General features: G+C 40.0%; 1 protein-coding gene across 9 annotated transcripts in view; it reads right to left on the bottom strand.

The window, feature by feature from the left end:
- Positions 1 to 17,200, bottom strand: part of LOC139941124 (myoferlin-like) — a 146,151-nt gene that overhangs the window by 86,918 nt on the left and 42,033 nt on the right. For 8 of the 9 annotated variants that reach the window (XR_011786540.1, XM_071937564.1, XM_071937563.1 and 5 more), the window contains 6 exons: positions 13,348 to 13,448; positions 12,241 to 12,657; positions 10,373 to 10,479; positions 8,298 to 8,493; positions 6,968 to 7,123; positions 3,643 to 3,696 (listed from right to left, as the gene is read on the bottom strand). Coding sequence is in view for 8 of the 9 variants with exons in the window: in XM_071937564.1 (XP_071793665.1) it covers positions 3,643 to 3,696; positions 6,968 to 7,123; positions 8,298 to 8,493; positions 10,373 to 10,479; positions 12,241 to 12,657; positions 13,348 to 13,448 (1,031 nt within the window). In the remaining variant the exon portion in view is untranslated. The remainder of the gene's footprint in view (positions 1 to 3,642; positions 3,697 to 6,967; positions 7,124 to 8,297; positions 8,494 to 10,372; positions 10,480 to 12,240; positions 12,658 to 13,347; positions 13,449 to 17,200) is intronic. The other variant, XM_071937566.1, reaches the window with a different exon arrangement.

Here is a 17,200-nt window from a genome sequence, read left to right on the forward strand (position 1 = left end):
CTGTCACACAAGAATGGTTAAAAGTAAATAAATAAATCACGAGCCACCGAGGTTAATAAGCATGACAACAAAATCTCAATTAAAGGCATGCCAAAGGGTCCCACAAATCATGTCATTAATTCTACTCAACCGAACCCATCAAAATCCAACTGCATGTTTTGTTTGGTGCTGTTGGACTGAGGACTGCACTAGTATAGTAAACTGGTCATGCTTCACATGGGATCATTCGAACACCATATAATAAGAGTCCGACAGTTTGGGTGTTGAGTTACTGAATGGTGTTGGACTGAGGACTGTACTAGTATACTGATTGCTTTACATGGGATCATGCATACCACCATAATCAGAGTCCAACAATTTGGGTTTTGAGTTACTGAATGGTGTTGGACTGAGGACTGTACTAATAAACTAATCATGCTTTACATGGGATCAGGCATACCACCATAATGATAATCAGAGTCCAACAGTTTGGGTTTTCAGAGCTGCCAACATTTGCATCTTGCAATCAGGAAGACAATTAGGGAATTATTTAGGGGAAATTTTCAGATTTTCCTGGAAAGATTGGTTTATTTTTCTATATTTTTTTTTTACCCATACACCGATGTGTGTTAGCACTGTATTCTCAGTATTTTCCCCCCGAGTCCTGTGAATTGCAAGGGTCGTGGGTTCGAATCCCACCCGAGTATAATGCCTGTGATAGCTTTTCACAGGACTCGGGAAAGTACCGAGTATACAGTGCTAATACACATCGGTGTAACCAAAATTAATATTATTTATCCCTGATACAAAATAAACATCTCTTATAGAATATTGGAGAGTTGGCAGCTCTCGGATTGTGTAAGAGTGGGGGAAGGATCCTAGTAAACTACTCAGGGGGAGTTGGGGTTAGTATGAATCGGCATAGATAAGTAATTCTCAAACAAATCAACCTGTATTATGACATGGAACCTTTTACTTATCATTCCTTCAACTTGAGAAAGATAATTCAAGGAAATCAAGTTTGTTTGATGGTGAAACAGTTTGTGACATTATTCTACTCATTTCTCGAAAAAACTACAGCACCTCGGCAAGTAATATTTTAAGGGAAGCTTTCTACTATCATTATCTTCAAACTGTGTTAGTTTAATGTAAATCTGTGGCCATTGTGTAAAAAGTACCCAGACCCTTTAAAGATGCCAACCATCTGACCATAGGAAAATCACTGTGTGTGTAATCTGAATTACATGTAATAGCTTTTAACACCGACTAGAGCACTAACTTGCCTTGTGTAGTAAGCAACATGGGTGCATTCATGTCCATGTACAAACTCTACAATATATAGATGATGTGACCTCTGACGTCACTCGAAAATCATAACATGATTCGCGCGCATACCGTCGGGCAAAACCTTTGTGTTTTTGGCAGCCAGCTAGAAAGTACACGCAATCTTACCATGACTAAGCGTCTTTTTTGCCTGGCGAAACATAACGTGTACAGTGTTTTGTCAACAGAGGGCGGTCTGAATGTAAATATAGGTCACATCGTCTATATGCAGAGCTGCCAAAACTTGCATTTTGCAATCAGGGAGATTCGTCCAAGAATCAGATGTCGCATCTATTCTAGGCCCTCAATTCACATCTATTCTAGGCCCAATTTTATAGACCACCTTACGTCTCTATTCTTCGCATTTTAAAACCTATGAATCTACTGACATAATTGTCATAAACCATATGAGCAAAGTGACTGGATAAATGTAATCAAATTTGGGGGTGAAAAAAAACAAAAAACAAACAATTTGGCAAGAACTGGATTTGAAACCACAACCTTAGATTAGTGTTCTGACACTCTACCAGTTGGCGGTCTCCCTATTTTGTTAATTTCTGTGTTTGGGGGCGACAGTCATAAGCCATTCAACTTGTGTAACCACATTCAAGATACAACCTGGGAAGCGGACTAGGGATGCACATTTTTATTTTTTGAACGCACAATCAGTTAATGTACGAGCTTTCACTGATGAGGGTATAATGCAAAGCCTTCACATTTCTATACGTTTTGAATCAAGCTCTAGCGCTCTAGTCAATATGTATCTAGCTCTTCGATAGAATTACAAATTAAAAACCAAGTGCAGGCCTGGAAATAACCCACAGCACTTGCCGTGGTGCCCTGTGCTTTTGCTGTAGTAGTGCCCTGTGCAAGTTTCCTATACAAATTTATCTTTTCCTCATAGAGGTGCCCCTTACTAGTGGGAAATTGCTGTGCCCCGAAGTTCAAGAGCCAAGTTCAAGTCCTGAAAGTGTGCTTGAAGATAGTGTTTGAATGAAGAAAAGGTTCTTCGTGTTCCTTGACGCTTTCGTCACTCAATTACTTCAGATGCTGAAGGGAGACCAACATGCAAGTGATGCACGCCGCAACTCCTCATGGCTGAGAGATGCTGTCAGCGCAAGGTTTTGTACACATAGGTATAGGGAATTGTCTTTAGAACTTTTCATGCAATAAATGTTTTTGTACCCACAGGTATAGGGAATAAGGTTTTGTACACCTCATAGGGAGCTGTCTTTAGAACTTTTCATGCAATAAATGATAAATACCTGTTCTTTTGGGTGTTTAAAAAAAAAATTAATTCAAACCTTTCTCAGAGGGAGTGAAACTTTTTTGAAGCAACACAACAAATACACAGTTTGTAAAACCATTTGGTAGTTTTTTGAAAAAATTAGCATTTCCAATCACTCAAACGCCCTAAGACTGAGTGAGGTTTAGCATTAATTTAACAAACCCATTTAAACAGTCACTGCTATTATGGAGAACTGAGTCTGGATTCTTGGCGCTGCTTACCGTGAAACTCTGCGCTAACTACCAAAAGAATTGCGCTTTAAGGTAGCCATACGCGCAGAATTCCGCGGTAAGCATGGCCATGATATTGGGTCAAAGGCTCAATTTCACAAAGCCTGTAAGCAAACAAATGTGCTAAGCTTGGCAAAAATCTTGCTTAGCAGAAACTGGGTACCAGCCAAAACTCCATAAAAATGTCATTGTTGCAACTGGTGCCCACTCATTTTTGCTTAGCAGTATTGCCTGCTTAACAGCTTTATGAAATTGGGCCCTGGGCTCTTAGGATTACTAGTAGGATTACTAGCCTGTCAATGAGACCAGGAGCAGGAATTAAACTGACCAAAAAGTACCAGCACAGATCAGGGAAAAAAGTCATGGTGCAATAGATCTTTATCATAAGGGCGGCCATCTTGTTTGATTCCCTCGTTCAACACAGTATAAGGCTGTGTCAGAAACATTGACATCGGCTATATCTACAGCTAGCTCGGCGCGCTGCTGGTGTTGAAGAATAGGCAGGCGCGCCTGATCTAGCCGTAGCTGAAGCCGAAGTCGCCGCTTTGAACATGGCCTAACCCAAACACAGGCTTGAAAGGAAACTATAGTCTGGTTCCTTTATGTGAAACGCGAATAAGAACTGTCATAGCCACTGTGTGTACGGGGGAACCTGACAACAACGATGGCCGCACCATGATAAGGGTCTATACAAGGGGGAATTAGAAGACATGTTATTGGCATACATAATAAAAAAGGGCGGTTCATGAAATGTGCAGTGCATGGGTGCAATATGATTGTGGTCACTAGACTGGCGTTAGTCTCGGACCACGTTCTTCCTACCATTGCTGGCAGCTGCTCTGGCGCCCTCGGTGGTGCTTCTGGTGTTTCTGGTTCCTGTTTTGTTAGTAGGTGGGGGAAACTGGTTAATAAATGATACGTTCATGTCCCCCTCTACACGACCCCTACATGTATCTTCCAACAGTGTTAGCGATGGAAAATTGTTGTATCGCACCACCACTTTTTCAAATTATAGGGACTTTTCGTTTTCAACGACGGATGGTTCTGCGACAGTAAAGATGACATTTGGCGTCATCTGCGCATGCGTCGGCTTTGAGGACGGTCGTCCCTCAATTTCTACGACAGTACTTGGGATGAATCTTCGTTGTGCTGAAAACGACAACGTTTAGCTGAACAACCGTCGCAGAACCATCCGTCGTCGAAAACGAAAAGTCCCTAAAATCAGCTGGTTCATCCTTCCTGCGATTTTTTGACATCACTGGGCTGTTTTTGTAGCGAATGGTACACTCGGGGGTTGAACACAGTTCAACAGAATTATTTGTTGCCAATTTGTGACGTCAACATTTTGTATCGCATTCGCATGTACCCAGGAAGTGTAAACTGGGCTTTAGTATCTAATTTACTCGAATGATATATTCCTTTTAGTAAAAAGTAGTGAAAAAATGCTGGCAGGATACACAAATCTTTCCTTAACCTTATCTACAGTATGATGTACTACATGTACTAATCCACTGAACTACACGAACCCGTACATGTTTCCCTCATATGCCACAATGGACCCTTCCCATGAAATATGCTAATTACATTCACGCATGCGTACAGACCCTGTTGGTTGGCAAACGCCATAGAGTTGAGCACTAAGCAGACACGCAATCGCGTCTGCGTCACGCACCCATTAGCCGTGTACAAAACAGCGCGATGTTCCCTCATTTTGCCAACCAAAACGTTAGTGCGCACGCACTACGTGCAATTTACATATTTCATGGGAAGGGTCTATTTACAGACACCCCTTTTCCAGGCAATCACAAAGAAGGAAAGTGTGCTCTACATGCTGACCTTGCTTGTGAAACAAATGCAAACTAAATTTTAACAGCCAAAACAAATTTGGGTAGAACAATTACTGACTTGAGTGGAATGTGAACCTGCGAACTCCGGATTGAAGTGCCGGGGCTCTACAAATTGAGCTATTCGGTGTGGCAGGAGATTCTGTTCCCCTCGGAGATTCTGTCCCCCAACATGGCAAACTGTGTACAAACTTCTTCTGGTAGGTTTCCTGGGGACACCAGCCCTAATATTGGCGGTCTTACTATTTTGTAAATGTCTTTGTTCAGCGGTGCAGCAGAGGGATCATCTTATGAAGGGTATGCACATTTTATTTTGTATCTTAGTCATTAATAATACACCACAAGGGAAACTGATTGCTTGGTTCAAGTTCACAATTGTTTCAAGTTTACCCAGTCGGTTTCCCTTGTGGTTTATTAAAAACCATTGTAGATGATTGGTGCAGAATACCAAATATTTGTGAATATCTACATGTATCTGTGGACAAACCCATGCGTGTCAGTCGCAGTAACGCCTAAAAAAACAATGGGAGACTTTTCTTGGCCTCTAGGTGGCAGCAGACTACCGGGTCAATCATTTGCTCTATAAAAAAAAATATATAAGCATGTCCAGACGTCGATTTCACCAAACTCTTCCTGACTTAGGATTAATCTTAAGACTGAAATCAAGTTCATTTCCGTATCCATAGACGCACTGAACCCATCCTAAGTTAGGACGAGTTACTCGTACTTAATCCTAGCGCTTTGTGAAATCGGCTGCAGAACTACGGACATTTATATAAGTCACCAATAGATCCTTGTCATTTGATTAGTGGAACACAGGTCATGTGTCATCTTTTATTTTATCTTTACTGCCACAATGTTGGACCGTCGTATATGGATATAAATATAGGACGGTGTGGACTGTTTTCCAATAGATACTTTTCAGTGTCAATTGTCATTCCCAAAACAATTGTTTCTGCTCGATCCTCCAAAAGAGCCAAAGTTTCGTCACAGCAAATAAGATTTGGTCTGCATGGTGTCCTTCAAGTATATAAAGACTGGTTTCATTTTTTTCATAGAGTTTTCTCAGAGTGTAGGATGGACTTGTAGTTTCCAAGTCTACTTTGTGTCTATTGTGAACAACTTTCAAGTGAAGGATCTTTGTGAGTGATATAAAACCATAGAGTTATATAGAAGAACTAGAGGGTGCACTGGTGATGCTTCTTGCACAAACGCGACGGGACCGCAAGGAGACACGCGCGCCATTCTGTATGCGCGTTGAATATGAAATACACGTTTGAGTTTTTTTTTATTGAACGCTCACACGATGCTGCTTGTTCAACTTACAAAATGGCCGCACAAACACACGCTGTGAGATGGCCGTTTTGTCAACTTAGAAAATGGCCGCCTGCGCGCATGCCGGGGCTCGTATATAGGCCAGTGCGCCCTCTAGTTCTTATATGCAACTCTATGTATAAAACCAAAATTTGAAAGCATTTCGGTCATTCATTTCCACAGAACAAAATCACTCCATGAAATCTGGCTTTTCTATTTCACTCTGCTTCACCTCGAAAAATGGAACAGTCTGGATTCCACCTTGCGATTATATTATTCTGTGACAATGTGCAAATGAATTGTACTCAATATTTATATATTATTTGGTAAAACCCGCTGCTGCCCAAAGTTTCAAAGTCTCCCATTGCAATGTACTTTAACATGCGATGGTGGATAACACTAAAGGTGTGTGCTTTAAAAAGACATGTAGTCCCCGCTGACTTCCACAACTGATACACCGTGTACACAATCAAAAATTGTAAGCATTCAAAAGGTGAAATGTAACTTGTACAAATAGACATAAGAGGGTGATATCCAAGAAGAAAAACACCCGTTTCAGACAGGCGTTCCTGAGTTGCGCCGAACCAAATTCTGAATTAATTACATGAACAGTTTGACATCTGAAACAGAAGCGACTGTATGCGCTAGAAGTTGAAAGATCGACTATTGCAGTCTTTCAGACAATGTCAGAACAACTCTGGAGCGCCTTGGTTTCAGACGACGATCTTATCATGAGCCGAGCCAATCTAAAAGTTTGCCTGTCTGAAACCAAAATTTATTTGGGTTGACCTAGAGTTGCCTCTTATCTATTTGGTTTGGCGCGCTTCTGGCGCGCCAATCTGAACTGGGAGTTATACATAAAGACATACATTTTATAAGAAAATGTTTATTAGTCTCCAAGAAGAAAAATAAATAACATTGCGTGCATATAGAAACATAAAAATTTATTAAGTTACTAAAAAAACGTTCCAATTGTGTACAACTCTTACCTTGAGGAAGATGCTGTTGAGTTTTCCGCAGAGTTTACCACAGGCATCAGGGTGACTGGCGGAATACAACAAGTCGTAGGCTGGTATACGATGGAAAGCAATACGCTTACTGCCACTGATCATCCATACTATCACATCGGGCATGCTGTTTTGAGGCTGAAATAAATCACAAAGCGTGTTGACAATTAGTATAATTATTAACTTTCATCTCATCTCTGCATCATCCATACACTGCAGGAAGTAGCCCTCTGTCAGACTCTTCCGTGTAGCCATTTTCTGAGACGCTCTGGTCCAGATCTTCCCTCCAATCTTCACAATGCCATCCCTCCTTCTTTTCTGTGGTCTGGATCTTTCCCCTATACTACATGTATGGGCGGCCATTCTGTGGTTTTTATTGTCCATCTATTGTTTCTGGTCCGGGTTTTCCTTGCAATCTTCACTTTTATCATCCCTCCATCTTTTTCTTTGGTCTACCTCTGGATCTTTTCCCAACTCCGGGTTTGCCATTCTTGCCATTTTTGCCATTCTTAAAGGCTGTGGACACTATTGGTAATTGTCAAAGACTAGCCTTCACAGTTGGTGTGTCTCATATGCATAAAATAACAAACCTGTGAAAATTTGAGCTAAATCAATCATCGAACTTGCGAGATAATAATGAAAGAGAAGTTGTGTGCGTTTAGATGGTTGATTATGAGACTTCAAGTTCTAAATCTGAGGTCTTGAAATCAAATTCGTGGAAAATTACTTCTTTCTCGAAAACTATGGCACTTCAGACTGTCAGAGGGAGCCGTTTCTCGCAATGTTTCATACCATCAACCTTCCCTTTACTCGTCACTAAGAAAGGTTTTATGCTAACAATTATTTTGAGTAATTACCAATAGTGTCCACTGCCTTTAATCTTATTAACTTTTATTGAAGGTGCAGGGAGATCAGTGAAAAATCCTGATATCAGGACAAATTCTGACAAATCACATGCCTGATAAAATTGGGACCTGGGCCCAAATTTCATAGAGCCTGTAAGCACAACAGCTTACTGTACACAGAAAACATCTTGCTACTAAAATTCAAAAACTGATTCCCAGCCAAAATTCCATCAAGTTTACTTTGTTGCAACAGGTACCCCATCAAATTGTTGCTTAGCAAAGAAACTTACAATTGGGTCCAGGGGTCAATTTCACAAAGAGTTACATGTAGGAGGACTAGTCCTAGGAGATATTAAAAACTTAAGGCTAGTCCTAAGTTAGGACGAGAAGTAACTCGTTCTAACTCGGGATAAGACTAGTCTCTACTCTGTGTGAAATCCACCCCTGGTTGCGTAAAATATAATTACCTCCACAGCTAAATCCTGTAGAATGTGAAGATAGCCTTGAATTTCTTCCAGGGCCTCGTTAACATCGGTAGCATTCTCTCTCAGTTTAGTTGCTTCCTCCACGATGGTGTTCATGCAAGCCACGCGGGTGTCGTACCGACGCTGGTCAAGGATGTTGGTCTTGTCTTTGGTCGCGTCCATAGCTGGTAGTGGAGTCCTGGTACATACATAGGTTAAAATCATTTAAAGTAACTTTTAAAAATCATACCATCCAGCAATAGACTGTGCAAGTCTTGCGCAAATCCAAAACGAGAAAACAACTCGAACGAAGACTTTATTTTTCTATGAATAGCAATAGGCAGCAAATCAATAGAGCAAAACTGGGTTCTTTTACGTGCATTGCACAACACACGGGACCTACTGCTTTATGTCCCACCCAAAGGACGCAGCAATAATGGTTAAGTGTCTTGCTTAAGGACACAAGCAACATGACCGTGACTCGAACCCACACTCTCGAACCCAAAGAATCTGCGCTTACGGAAGCAGGGAATTCCACGCTTACGGCAAGCGTATTTCAAGGGTTAGTGGGGAATTTTGGCATGTGTGCATGCATCAATAGCCATTTTACACTTACACAGCTAACGCAGAAAATTGCGCAAAATTCGGCGGTAAGCAGAGCCATGAAATTGGGCCCTGAGCGTGAGTCTGGTGCTCTTATCCGCTTGGCCACAACATATCCATAGGACTTTTTTTCACAGGGCTTTGAAAGCACCGACTATACAGAGCTCATCACACATCCTATAAGCAAAAACAATTTTTTTGTATCCCTGATGCATATTTGTAAAGCTAGTATAAAACACTAACCTGCAGTCAGCGACCAACGCGTCTATCATACCAATCCCTGATGCATATTTGTAAACAGGTAAAGCTAGTATAAAACACTAACCTGCAGTCAGCGACCAACGCGTCTATCATACCAATCCCTGATGCATATTTGTAAACAGGTAAAGCTAGTATAAAACACTAACCTGCAGTCAGCGACCAACGCGTCTATCATACCAATCCCTGATGCATATTTGTAAAGCTAGTATAAAACACTAACCTGCAGTCAGCGACCAACGCGTCTATCATACCAATCCCTGATGCATATTTGTAAAGCTAGTATAAAACACTAACCTGCAGTCAGCGACCAACGCGTCTATCATACCAATCCCTGATGCATATTTGTAAAGCTAGTATAAAACACTAACCTGCAGTCAGCGACCAACGCGTCTATCATACCAATCCCTGATGCATATTTGTAAAGCTAGTATAAAACACTAACCTGCAGTCAGCGACCAACGCGTCTATCATACCAATCCCTGATGCATATTTGTAAAGCTAGTATAAAACACTAACCTGCAGTCAGCGACCAACGCGTCTATCATACCAATCCCTGATGCATATTTGTAAAGCTAGTATAAAACACTAACCTGCAGTCAGCGACCAACGCGTCTATCATACCAATCCCTGATGCATATTTGTAAACAGGTAAAGCTAGTATAAAACACTAACCTGCAGTCAGCGACCAACGCGTCTATCATACCAATCCCTGATGCATATTTGTAAACAGGTAAAGCTAGTATAAAACACTAACCTGCAGTCAGCGACCACCGCGTCTATCATACCAATCCCTGATGCATATTTGTAAACAGGTAAAGCTAGTATAAAACACTAACCTGCAGTCAGCGACCAACGCGTCTATCATACCAATCCCTGATGCATATTTGTAAAGCTAGTATAAAACACTAACCTGCAGTCAGCGACCAACGCGTCTATCATACCAATCCCTGATGCATATTTGTAAAGCTAGTATAAAACACTAACCTGCAGTCAGCGACCAACGCGTCTATCATACCAATCCCTGATGCATATTTGTAAAGCTAGTATAAAACACTAACCTGCAGTCAGCGACCAACGCGTCTATCATACCAATCCCTGATGCATATTTGTAAACAGGTAAAGCTAGTATAAAACACTAACCTGCAGTCAGCGACCAACGCGTCTATCATACCAATCCCTGATGCATATTTAAAAAGCTAGTATAAAACACTAACCTGCAGTCAGCGACCAACGCGTCTATCATACCAATGAGCTGGGCAGCGATCTCAGCTGGTGGGGCTCCTGCCTTGATACTAGTCTTTACCTTGTTCAGGCTCGCCGTCTGTAAGAAACCATCACAATTTATGCTAATTAATAAATATGTGATTAGTCACATACTGTGTTAAATACACTGGACACCTTTGGTAATTGTCAAAGACCAGCCTTCTCACTTAGTGTATCCCAACGTATGCATCAAATAACAAACATAAGAAAATTTTGACTCAATTGGTTATCAAAGTTGCAAGAGAATAATGAAAGAAAAAACAAAAATTGTATGCTTTCAGAAGCGTAATACATTGGTGTGAAAGGCTTCAGGCCTGAAATCTTTTAATATTTCAGTGAGAAAATACCTCTCTCTCAAACACTATGTTACTTCAGAGGAAGCTGTTTCTCACAACATTTTACACTATCAACAGCCCTCCATTGCTCGTTACCAAGTTAGTTTTTATGCTAACAATTATTTTGAGTAATTACCAATAGTGTGCAGTGCTTTTAACAAGGATCCTTCCCCACTCAGAAGAAAACCATCACTGAATGGCACCTCATAATTGTTTCTAAACACCCAATAAAGGATGATCTCAAATATATAGCTATTACAGTTTTCTAATAGCTGGAGTCCATATGAAACATAAAAAAAATGTAACGAGTCTCTTACCTCAGGTTAAAACATTGGTAAAAACGCTTCTAGCCAAATGTCTGAAAAACGCGGGTCAAACAAACCTGCGCGACAAAGGAATCGTGACGTCAGTGGCGGCTATTTGGTGTGAAAAATAGCGCCCTCGGTTTGCCAAAGCCAATTAGGGGAATATCGTCACTGGCATCAAGAGGTCATTATAATAGATAAGCCGTTTTTGACTCTCGGCTGAAAAAGCCGCACGGCCGGGTGCATTTTTGACTCGAGTTATTCGTTACTAAATGCAAATTTTGAAATTAAAATGGTTATTAACCTGTATCTACGATGTCCATTTGGCCATAAAAAGGTAATAGTTGAAATATTGAGATCATCCTTTATTGGCTCTTTAATTTATAAAAAACTTCTTCTGGACAGCCCCTGCTCATAACACTACACTGTCCAAAAAAATAAATAAAAATAAAAATAATAAGTGATAGAGGCTTCCGAATAAAACAACTTCAGCTAGATGAAAGAATACGTTTTTCAGCGATCCGGCCGGAGCCAAATCCAAAGTTGTCAATTCAAACATGCCAGTAATACTTTTTTAAAAATGATAGACGCGTCAAAATTAAATGACTTCAGCTACGGCTATGACTGATGGCTGCAGTGATAACATGGAAAATACAGTGATTTCAGTGATCCAGCCAAAGCCAAAGACAAAGCCATCAATTCAAACATGCCAATACCATGTGATAGGCTGTTGAAGAAAAAAAAAACCTGAACTTTGCATGAGCGCAAAGCATGAAAGCTTGTGGGTGCAAACAAAAAACCCTTGCGATTAGTGATGAAGCCTTCTTATACATGTATACATTTATCTTTGGTTTTTAAAGCCATACGATGCAATCTGGGATGGGTTGTTCACTATAGACCTTATGCACATGACGTCATTTCAGTACGGCGCCCTCACCTAGAGGTCAAAAAGAGGTTGTTCATTGGCCAATACTGTGCGCCGCAATATACAAATCTATGCGTCACGATGGTTTCGTAACCGTTTTTCCCTGTAAGATGGCGGCTGGATGACGTCAATGCATATTGTCTATTGTTTCATCCTCTTTTTGTTATGAATTTGATCCCAGTTGTATAATCTTAAAAACAAAAAATTTAATTTTGTTGTTGAATTTTTTGTATCACTTCCCTGTACACACTTACCAGACGTTCCACTTTGCGTAGTACGATGTTGAGTGTGTCCAACCTGAAGCTGATATCTTCCCAATCAGAGTTGATAACCACCAACGGCTTGTTCTCAACCCACGGCAGGAAGTAGAACTGGCAACCGTCGTACACGGCATTGGTCGGCTGCGTGGTCGACGCCTGCGGGGCACAGTTCTCGTCCAGCTTGTTGCCGTAGTTACCGATGCTGACCTCAAACTCCACGGGGTCGTCGCTCTCGCTGACCATGGTGGCGTCGATGAAGCTGGCGTAGAGGCGGTACTTGCGACGGCGTAGATACTTCTGGACGCGCAGGACGTCTTGATGCGGTATTTCTTGTACTTGTTCCTCGGGATGCTCGCCTAGTTTGGTGTCGATGCTGACCAGGACACGCCCACGGTAAGCAACTCCTTCACCCTGAATGTGCATGAAAAAATAGAGCCATCACTAATATTAATATTTGTATATACATTTTTACAAATTGACACATATCCTCAGCACAATATAGCTGTTTTTCTGATTGGCAATGCCTGATAAATCACACAAAAAAAGTACTGGAGATCAATGCCTCCATGCTCACTGGTTATTGCCTTAATGCCCTTTGCAGGCATTATACATGTACTTCAATAGAGACAACTGCCTTTACGTCCCTGCAGCCGATTTCACGAAACCCTAGGATTAATCCTATCTTAACTTGTCCTAAGTCCCAAGATTAATCCTAAGTTAGGAGGAGTTGGGTGAAATCGACAGGTGGCCATTGCCTTGATGCGTTGTAGGCCTGATACATCACAGAGGTAATGAAGACAGTCGCCTCCATGCCCCCTGGTCTTTGCCTTGGTGCCCCATGACGGCTCGACACATCACAGAGGCAATATACATACTACATACATACATGTAGCCAATTGCGTTCATGCCCCCTGGTCATGCCTTGGTGCCTCTTTCAAAGTCCCAGTTTCCCTTATACATGTGCCCATCACTGAAGAAATACTGTCTCGCCTTTGAAGAATGAAGTATCATTCCCACTGGGTGCTGTCCAAAATATTGGATTTTTAAGGAGCACAATTAAATTTGTTGCAAGTTGAAGCATTTCCATTGCTTTTTACTTACCTTTCCCATATTGAGATCCTCATACTGGTCTGGAAGCTCAGAGAACTCACGAGTCGATCCGTAGAAGTTGACAAAACACGGTCCAAATGTTGGCAGGAAACCTGTTAAACAACAAACCACACAAAACATTCAATGGTGCATAGTGTATAACCTATGATAAACAGAAACTCAGACACAAATGGATTAAACTTAGTCAATGTAGCTTGTTTTGTTATTTTAAGAGAAGGGGGTGAACTAAAAAATTGCTGTATCTAGCACCTTCAGACTTACTGAGTACAAAAAACTGCACCAGTTTTTGTAGCAACGTCTGCTTTTATCTGATGAAGTAGTTGTAGCTCTGAAAGCTCATGCAGACTTTGGGGGATATTTACAGATAGTTTGTCTAAAAGCGCTTACCACTGACCCTTATTTCATGTACTTGTTTTATCTATCAGACAATTACGGCTACCTTTAGGTGAACATACTTAACAAAATTAGATGTGAAATTGGGTTAAATATAAATTTTCCTAAAATCAAGTAGAAATTGGCTCTACACTTATCAATGTCTGTCATAAAAAACTAGACAATTTACGTAGATACGATTCGTCTTTATTTTTAACGCAAAGAGAAACCAAAAATTGTTAGCTGTACTTTTAAAATGTTAGCTGAACTTTTACATTGAGTTTATTAAAAGTGTAACACAAACCGATAACTGATTTGAATTGGTGTGTAATGATTTAAATCTGTCTTGGAATTTACTTTAAAAAAATATTTATTTATGAAAATGTACATCATATGAAGATGTACAGTAGGCCTGAAAGTTCAAATTGAAGGGAGAGACAACTTCTAATACAGTCAAAAATCTTTAAGGGGTTGCGCAGACCACGCAATGAGAGCCAATATTGAACGGGTACCAAACTCTTAACTTGGGATTAATCTTAGGACTTAAGACGAGTACAGTTCCGTAATCATAGACGTTAGGGCGCATTGAAGCCATCCTTAGTTAGGGCGAGTTACTCGTCTTTACTCGAGATAGGATAAATCCTAGTGCTTCGTAAAATCAGCTGCAGGGGTCCAATGTGGTATATGGCAGGTGTTCCTAGCATTCCCACAAGTCTCTTATTCCATCCTGACACTGGGTTATTATGACAAAACCATAACTCAGACCAAACACACAATGTATCCGATATAATCTACAGACATGAATAAAATTACTAAAAAAAATTAATTTTAATATGTGATTTTTTTTCATAGAACTCAGGAAAGTACCCTGCCGTTGATTTCACAACTCTTCCTAACTTAAGACTAATCTTAGGAAAGTACCCTGCCGTTGATTTCACAACTCTTCCTAACTTAAGACTAATCTTAAGACGAGTCCCATACCCTGCACTGTAGCATGCAGACCTTAAGATTAATCCTAAGTTAGAAAGAGTTACTCGTCCTAACTCGAGATAAGATGAGTCCTAACTCTTTGTGAAATCGACGGCAGTACTTACACACATAAGGGCAAAATCCAAATAGTATTCTTTATCCACAATGCTAATTTAACATCTGTAATATTAAAAGTTTACTTTATTTTCAGATAAAGCACAAACTCCTATAAAAAAAAATGGATACAGGAAAATGTCTCACCTCTTTGGGCTATAAAGCAGTGAATTTAAGACAAAAAGAAGAAAGAGACAATTCAGGTTAAAATCCACATCGTTCTCAATGACCCCTGGATACATTTGTCATATCATGTGATACAATCAAGCAGATAGAGTCGTTTTTAATGTGTTGTGTTAATTTGAATAGAGTATTCATTGTAATATATATGCTTTAATGCTGTTCACAAATCTGATACCTTCTTTTATGTCTTTCAAAAGTTGTGCAAGGAGAAACACCAAGATATACAAAAGAATGAAACTAAGAAAAGGCGTTTAAAGTCATTAGTTGTTTAATTTGAACAAACATTGGCGCATTTTCTTTCAATGCTAATTTTAACCCCTTTTGATATTATTCATCAGGAAGTGAGTTGCCAATGTAAAATATATTTTGGCTTTAAACTTTACTCACAAAAACATGTGAAAATTCACCCCTACTGGCCTATTTGGGCTTGTCTCTCCGTATTAAAATTTCGGACAAACGACTCATTTAGCTTGATCACATCATATACATGAGTCAATGGCCTAGTGACCTGTGACCTTTATCTATCCACAGAGGAAGTCCAAACTAGATTCTTGGGCTTTCATTAAATCGTTAAATTCATCAGGAAACTGGTGCGGAAGAATCCGTGTGTAGGTGTTTAGGAAATGTCAAAGTTAAAGGCAAAGTGTACCTTTTTTGGAACTGTTCGATTGTTTTAATCCTGTATGAATGTAGACTTAATATACAACAAAACTAACATGTGAAAACTTCTTTTAAAAAGGAGGTCACAATTTTTATATATTATCGTTGAAATCTTGAGCGATTGTGTCCATGCAGGAAGAATAATCTGTAATAAGAATACAAAATCTGAGAACCGTTTCTGATCTGACAGTAACACTTCTCAGATTAAACTTTTGGGGCATACAAATTGATATCTTTTTTAAATACATGAATCATGTTTCTCGAAACACTTCATACTATTGAAAGCTGCTGTAGGGTTCAATTCAATCTGTAAATTCATCAGGGTATTGCTAGCGACAAAAAAACAACCGTAGGCGTTTAGGAAATGTCAAAGTTGAAGCTAAAAACAGCAGAATGCAAGTTGTTTCAAAGTCTCCACCCATAAATACCACAGCTTGAATTTCAAGAAAATCTCAACCAGGCTAAAGGGCCTGCTTAAGCAGAAAACATTGCTGAAACATATTCTGCTAAGCAACAATGAGCAGGATACCAGTCAAAGTTGGTACATGGTGATATGGTATTTTGGTTGGCAACCTTATTCTATGGCGAGCAGAATGTTAATGTACTTGTTTGTGCTTAAGCAGCATTATGAAATATGGTCGAATTTTGGAAGCTCAGAAATTCTGCTTGACAATGATTTTTTTTAAGAAGACCATTTAGATTCTTTCTTTTTTATTGTCTGCTGAGTGTGTTTTAAAGTATGCCTTTTAGTAAATTTTCAAAAATATGTTTTTGGAAAAAACACTGGATTGCAGGATGTGCTATGTTGTGGTGTTCCTGGCCAAGTGCTCCTAAAATAAGAAGAATTTGGTCTATGGGTCCAGTCAGTACTTCCTGCCCTGGTCAATGTTCAATATATTGTTTTCATTCTCAGATGTGAATTAAAGAAATGTTTTAAATTTTCTTTTGCATGTGGCTGGACTCTACTTTTTTTCTGACCAAACACCCAGCTCTGATCACCACCCTTTAATAATAATAGTACACCAGAAAGTTCACATTACAACAATACATATATCAAATAATAAACCACAAGGGAAACTGACTGGGTACATTTTAAAATGATTTGGGGTTGAACAAAGAAAAATTGACTAGAGCGGGATTTGAACCAACGACCTCCGGTTTAACGTGCCGGCGCTTACCAACTGAGCTATCTAGCCCTATGTTGGTGGTCTCCCAATTTTGTCAATATCTTTGTTCGGGGGTTGCCTGTCAGTAACAAGATTTTGACAAAATTGGGAGACCACCAACATAGGGCTAGATAGCTCAGTTGGTAGAGCGCCGGCACGTTAAACCGGAGGTCGTTGGTTCAAATCCCGCTCTAGTAAATTTTTCTTTTTTCAACCAAAAATCATTTAAAACATTACATGTTAAAAAAATCTGGGCAACTTGAACTTCCAGTGGGAAAGTAAATAGAACAGTTTCCTTGCCCCGTGGGTAATATTTTTATTTTTTTGGGGGGGCTGAACAAAGAACAGTTTCCCTTGTGGTTTATGGTAATATTTTTTAT

This window comes from Asterias amurensis, chromosome 8, assembly GCF_032118995.1.
Source record: "Asterias amurensis chromosome 8, ASM3211899v1".
NCBI classification, from domain to species: domain Eukaryota; kingdom Metazoa; phylum Echinodermata; class Asteroidea; order Forcipulatida; family Asteriidae; genus Asterias; species Asterias amurensis.